At 44.7% G+C, this 6,700-nt stretch overlaps 1 protein-coding gene across 1 annotated transcript in view; it reads left to right on the top strand.

The window, feature by feature from the left end:
• LOC115375342 (partitioning defective 3 homolog) overlaps positions 1-5,558 on the top strand; it is a 6,270-nt gene extending 712 nt beyond the window's left edge. The window contains exon 2 of the mRNA XM_030074758.1: positions 2,012-5,558. Coding sequence (XP_029930618.1) covers positions 2,012-2,408 — 397 coding nt within the window. The 3' untranslated portion in view covers positions 2,409-5,558. The remainder of the gene's footprint in view (positions 1-2,011) is intronic.
• Positions 5,559-6,700: the final 1,142 nt, after the last annotated feature.

Here is a 6,700-nt window from a genome sequence, read left to right as displayed (position 1 = left end):
GGTCGGGACACTCATGCATATCATATAGGCTCCGAAAGAGACACACACACTCACTCACTCACACACACACACACACAAAGGCAGGGCTGCCACAAAGAGGCTAGCCAAGCAGAAATGAGCGGTGATGTCACACATCTGGAGTTGTCTTCCCGTCTTTCTGTTTAAAGGGGAGGGCAGCCCCCAGAAGCATGACAACCAACCGTGCCTTTTAGACACTCGTGTCAGGTGTCAAATATCTAGCTGGACGAATCCGCCGAGGACAAGATGGTAGCCTCATTTTTCCATCTGCAAAAGGCCCGCTATTACTGTCTGTCAGATCCAATGGGTGTTTCTGTCCGTCTCCAAATGGGCCTAATGGGCTGGAAGGGGACTTTGACATGGTTAGGTATCCCTGTATGTTGTTACTGTGGGCTGGTGCTTGCCCAGAGGCAGTGTGTGAGGCAGTAATGGTGCCTCATTTCCATTGACTGTAATGTCTTTTGCAGCCATTCGACTGATAGCATGATAATTTTACAGCCAAACAGCCAAAAACTACTTCATCGCCCACAAGGCGATGAGTTTTGGACCAACATATCTGTTGGTTTTTAAGTTTTTCCCACCACACCAGATGAGGATAAGAGGTTAAGAGGGTTGAATCCATGTGACGTGGACAAAAAAAAGCACCAAATATGTGTTGCTTTGTGTGTGACACTGAGAAAAAGTGTGAGTATTTGGTGTCACATGAAAACCTGAAGGACTTGACCAGGCATGTGTGGCTGTTTTCACATTATCAGCCTCAGTGCTCAATTCTGATTTTCTGATGTTGGTGCAGTATGTGACCCATATCCTTAGTGTGTATAGTTACAACAAGCAAGCAAACAACAACAAATTACATATTGTCCATGGCAGTCCATCATGTCAATTAATGAAATAGCAGTGCAAAAAGCACTGGGTGATATGGATAAAACCAAATATCAGAATCAGAATCAGAAATACTTTCTGATTCCTGAAGGGGAAATTAGGTATTGTTTAATGTTTTTGATGGAATATGTGGATATCAATATTGTGACAATACTGTAAGCATGACTATTGGTCCTTTTACAAATATCTACATAATCAGATTTATTGATAAAACAATCATTATTGATGTGGATTTGATGACAAAACAGGACCAAGTTCAGAAAACTGCATCTTTTACAGTAATCCATCCTTTAAGACAACAAGTCACATTATGGCATTACAACAAACAAAATGCCAGACGATGTTTAGTCTTATATCATGATATCAATATAATATTGAAATATTGCCCAGCCAGAAGTGCAAGTGCTCATTTCTTGGATTATTTGCTGTGGAGGTTGGATGACAATTCATCAGCTGTTGAGGATGAGGGCAAGAAGGTGCAAAACTGCTTAGACTGACACACCTCCCCATGTACCTCTTAAGTCTATTTTTTGCTTTGGCCTAGCACCGCTGACACTTGAGCGCTGACATGTTGACAGTGATGTCCTCATGTGCAATACATAAAACTGGACTGTTCTCACCACCACTGCATTGCCAAGAACTGGTTATGTCCTTGATCTAAGACCATGTGAAAAAATCTGATTGAATTTTTGTGTTCACTCTTTCCAAAAAAAAAAAGTCTTATCTGTGTCAAATGAAGGACACAAAAAAAAAAAAAAAAAAAAAAAAAAACAGATTTAGGTCACATTAGCATGTAATGTGAACATGAGCCTGTGTCTGCGTCTGCATTTGAATCACATGAAACTAAAAATCGAAGAAATTTCAAGTTTATTTAGAACCCTTCGTTACTGTTAGAGTCTCTATGAGGTTTACACTGTAAAGGTTCAATGTATAGAAAACAGAAAACAACACCATCATAGAAGAATCTCCAGTAGTGGATGATTATTAGCTCAAAACAAATGCTGACAATTAATTAAATGAAATAAACTCAAAATGAGTTAAATCAATAGCACAAGAAACCTGTATACACACACCTTATATTTTATTTTCCTTCTGCCTTTGTTTCCATCAGACAACCGAGGAAGAACCCCAGCTCCATCTCGCAGGACTCGTGGGATAAGGCTTACCCGCCTGGCGAGGGCTTCCAGACAGCCAAGGACAACCCCAGGTACTCCAGCTACCAGGGCTCTAGGAACGGCTACCCGGGTGGCGGCGGCGTCAACGCCAGGGTCCTGCTGGAGGCCCAGGAGCTTCTGAGGCAGGAGCAGAGGCGCCGAGAGCAAGAAGCCAAAGGGAAGATGGTGCAGGAGAACGCCGGCAACAGCAGCTACGAGGGGTACTCGTCGGCGCACCTGAAGGACCCGGCGTCTCCCAAGGGTCCGTATCGCCAAGACGTGCCGCCTTCGCCCTCGCAGCTCGCGAGGCTTAACAGGCTGGGATCGGAGAAAGGGAGGCTGTTCTATTCTTGAGGAGTATGAATGAAGAGTTGAAGGCTGGAGAACAGAAGACTGTGAGGGACTGAGTTTGGGGTCTGGATTTAAGACGGTATCTGTGGGATTACCCCGAGGAAAGGGCAAAAGCTACAAATGTGGACAAAGGACAACCTAGAGGTCTTATAGCTTAGCAATGATCTTAGAGGTGAACAATTGTGAAGTGTACTCGGTATGTGGGTGTTTGTGTTCAATCCCTAGCTGTGCCGATGACCTATACCGGTAGTCAGTCAGTCACCCTCCTACAGACATGAGACGCTCAGTGCCTTCTCTGCATTCACGGACACGCTGCTTGTTCACAGTCGTCCAGGACTCTGATTCATCGAGATCTGGCACCCTCGTGTTCTGACAATCAAACGGGCAGACGGGCAAGCAAGTGGGTGTCCTTTTGCGCCCGTGGGGAGGCGCAAGTTTCTGTGTGGGGAGTGTTTGTGTATGTGTGCGAGTGTGTGGGCGCGTGACAAGGTACATGTGTATGAGTACATTATCATCACATACTGTTTCACTGCCACATTGACCTATCAAGTATGGGTATCGGGGGGCTTGCCGCCATCTCCAGTGGGTGATTGTCCTCAGCACACCCACCCTTACCCTCCCTCTTTCTTCACTTTGCTAAGGTTAGTATTCCTCCCAACAACGCAAACCATCGCCGTCAGGCTTTCTCGGTATTCTGTTTGTCTACTTTCAGTGTTTTTGCTCCACGACCAAGCTCTCTCACTTGAGCGTTCCCTGGGGAGCAAAGAAAACAAGGCAAAGTGTATGGAAAAAAAAAAGCAGGGCACAGTGTGTGTTATTAATAAAAAGCCCCCCCCCCTCATAAATGATTCATGCCGCGTGTCATCTCCACGGAGGAGACCCAGGCAGATAGGGGAGACAGCTCTGATCCACTGCCTGGCCCCCCTGCACCACTCTGGGCTTGACTCGCTGGCCCGCCTGCCTGTCTGTCTGGAGCTCTGGCTTCCATCCTCCTCCTCCTCCCGTTCTCCTCGCCTCTCTTCTTCTCTCTGTTCATTACCGTCCTTTCTTTTCCCTAAACCGCCCACCCCAGCACCACCACCTTTACCCTCTTCGCCTCTTCCCTCCCACTGCTGCCCCCCTCCCCTCCTTGCTCGCCTTCCACCTTCTTCTCCTCTCATCCCACCCCTCCTCCTCGTCCTCCTCCTCCCCCTCTGCTCCTCTCTCCCCAGTCAGGCTCTGCACTGAATTTTTCATCACAAGCCACCTGCTGCCTGCCAGAGCCAAAGAACACAGCCACCAGAGGCACCAACAGAGGGCCCGGCTTCTGACATAAAGAGAAGAAGTGAAAGAAAAAGAGAGAGAATAAAGATTGGCAGGGAGACAATGAGCCTCCCAGTGTGAGATTAGCACCAGCTATTCTCCCTTTTGTAACAAAAGACAAAATTGTCCTCAGGAGTTAATTGCTTTCAATTGTCATAATTGCATTTGCTGTACTTAACCATTTTAAACGTTTAGCTGGCACTCTTGTCGAGAGTGATTTAAGTGTGCAGGTACGGGTGGCTCGGTGTCACTTGCTCAAGGACACCTCAACAGGGCTCATGGCCTGTCAGTGGATTAACTGGGTGCTAAGGGAGATTGAATTGTTAAGTATTTGGTCAGTCTCTCCAGACAGACTAGCCCAGTGGTTTTCAATTGCGCCATGACCCAAGGCTGAGCAGGTTTTCATTTCAATCAAACGACAGCAGCTGATCTCACTGATTTGCACACCTTAAAGCACAGAGAACGAACTAATCAGTGAAATCAGATGCTGCGGTGTTTGGTTAGAATGAAAGCCTGCACTCTCTTGAGCCTTGATGGTGCATGATTGAAAATCACTGCCATAGCCAACCAGCCACCCACCATAATTGCGGCGGTTGGTAGCAACCTATCATCTTGGACTGAACCGATCCTGTGACAGCGCCCATGTTTGTGACTAAAGCTGCCGGCGAGCGAACAAATGAGAGCGAGCTGAGGCTGAAATGAACACAAAAGGGAATATTTTAAAAAGCTGGCCATCATCAAGCGATGGAAAACAAAATGGCGGTGCATAATTACCCCCCCATTCCAACGAGCTCTCTATATGCAGAGGAGAACCGTATGACATACATTATTTTCTCTTGTTTAATGAAGGCGCTCGCTGGGACAAATCCAGGCATAGCGGAGGTAATGAATGATAACATAGAGAGAAGATGAAGAGGGCAGAAAAAGGATTTTACAATGGCCTTTTTGCAGCGCATAAATCTGTGTTTGAACCGAGGGAGAGGTATTTTAAGTACACAACAATACTGTAGTCGCAGCAAATGAAATTTTCCAGAGTGCATAATGTATTTATGAGGGTGTAACAACCCAATGGAAGTACAAACCTTACATTATCTGTGCTGTTACACTCACAATGCAATAAGGCCATTGTAAACACATAAGATCCAAATTGTGCAGGTGAGGGTAAAAACACGTCACCTCAAAATGGTTTGAAGAGAGAAAGTGCTTGGTTGTAGCAGCCAGCACTGCCTGCTGTGAATATTAGTGTGTTTTGATATGCAGACTAGCATACTTAGAAGGATTTTTTTTTTTTTTTTTTTTTTCAAACCCGTGCTCTAAACAGTACCCCAATGTTGATATTTGGATGTTGCAGTTCAACTGTCCAGCTATGATGTTCAATATTGATAAGTGCCTGAGATAAAATAAAATAATAATAATAAAAAAAAAATATCATATTTTACATGAGGAGGGACACGATTTGTTTGTCGGTGACGTAATTCCACACAAAAGGATGTGTGTTTTTAACATTTTTAATATCATTAAAAAGTGTCATTTGTTTGGGGTACTTTTTCCTTGACATCTTATTTTGTTTTTGTTTGTTTTTGTTTTTTTTTTAATTTACCACAAGAGCCAACACTCAACAGCGATTATCAGTGTATTTGTATCCCGTTTGACATTGCCTTCAACCATGCTGTACCATGATGTGTTTTAAAGTCTTTAAAAAAAAAAAAAAGAAAGCTATTGTAAGCACATGTGCAATTTTTTTTTTTTCCAGAAAACTTTTACATGATATATTAAGAAATGTATACAGCCACTTTTCCTGTACATATCAAATTTAGAATAAAACGGAAGGCTGTTCCATCCTGTTTACAACCTCGCCTGCCTCCGCCTTGGCCTACCTTTCTTCCTCTACAGCCTCGGCTTTGAACCGGGATCAAACAAGTCTCGCTTCTTCAATTAAGCGGGAGTGACTCATTCCTCTGTCAAATGTCAAATCTGTCAAGTCTGATTTTTGATGTCTTCTTCTTCATCTTCTTCAGAGAGAGACGGATAGATCCATACAAGATAAGATAAGATGAAACGTCATTGATCCCTGGGGGGATATTTGATCGCTGCAGCAGCAAAAGTGCATATCCACGAAATGTGTGCCTGTGTGTGTGTGTGGCTGTGTGAGTAGACACACAACATTTGGCTACTGTGCACACACCATTGCCCCCCCCACCACATTGTGTGTAACCAATCTGTTGAACACACTGAGGTAATCCCCCCCTAAATACCATTGTGTTTCCTGTTATTAAGTCCAACCTCATTCCCATTGTCCCTCACTGGGGACCTGTTGAGCTGCTCCCTGCTACGTTAGTGTTGTGAAGGTCAAAGGTGACATCCTAACCAAATGCCATTAAAACCATTTAAGCCAGCCAGGAGGAGGTGGTGATGGTGGTGGCGGATTGATCTATGAAACGGCGATATGAGAACAGAGGAAAAAAGGAGGTGGAAGGAGAGAAATCCCTGCACCTCATCCTGCGCTTTTATCTTTTCACAGCAGTCTGTTCTTTTTTTATTGACTCTGTGGCGGTGGTCAGGCGGCAGTGGAGCGGTGAATGGGTGGGGGGTGGGGGGTGGTGTGGGGGGGCAGAGAATTGTGTCACCATTCTGTCAAACCAGAGGAGGGAATTTTATTTTTTGCTCTTTGATTTCTGAGTCATAGACGGTCGATAGCTTTCTGCGCCCCTTTATTTAAGGTGCATTGAGGAAATACACACCCTGTCTCCCTCTCTCTATCACACACACACACACACACACACACACACACACACACGTTTGTATTTCTCCACTTGTGAGGACCTTCCATTGACTAAATTCATTGCCTAGCCTCTAACTTTAACAGCCGCGTGCCAAACTTTAAAAGTACACGATACAAATTTGCCAGGGGTCACAAGTCAAGAAGATTAAGAACCTCAGTCATAATGAATCATATGGTGAGATAAGCATATAGTCCAAACACTAATCTAAAC

The sequence above is a fragment of the Myripristis murdjan genome, chromosome 17 (assembly GCF_902150065.1).
Source record: "Myripristis murdjan chromosome 17, fMyrMur1.1, whole genome shotgun sequence".
Taxonomy (NCBI): Eukaryota; Metazoa; Chordata; class Actinopteri; order Holocentriformes; family Holocentridae; genus Myripristis; species Myripristis murdjan.
This window is presented reverse-complemented; position numbering and strand designations above follow the sequence as displayed.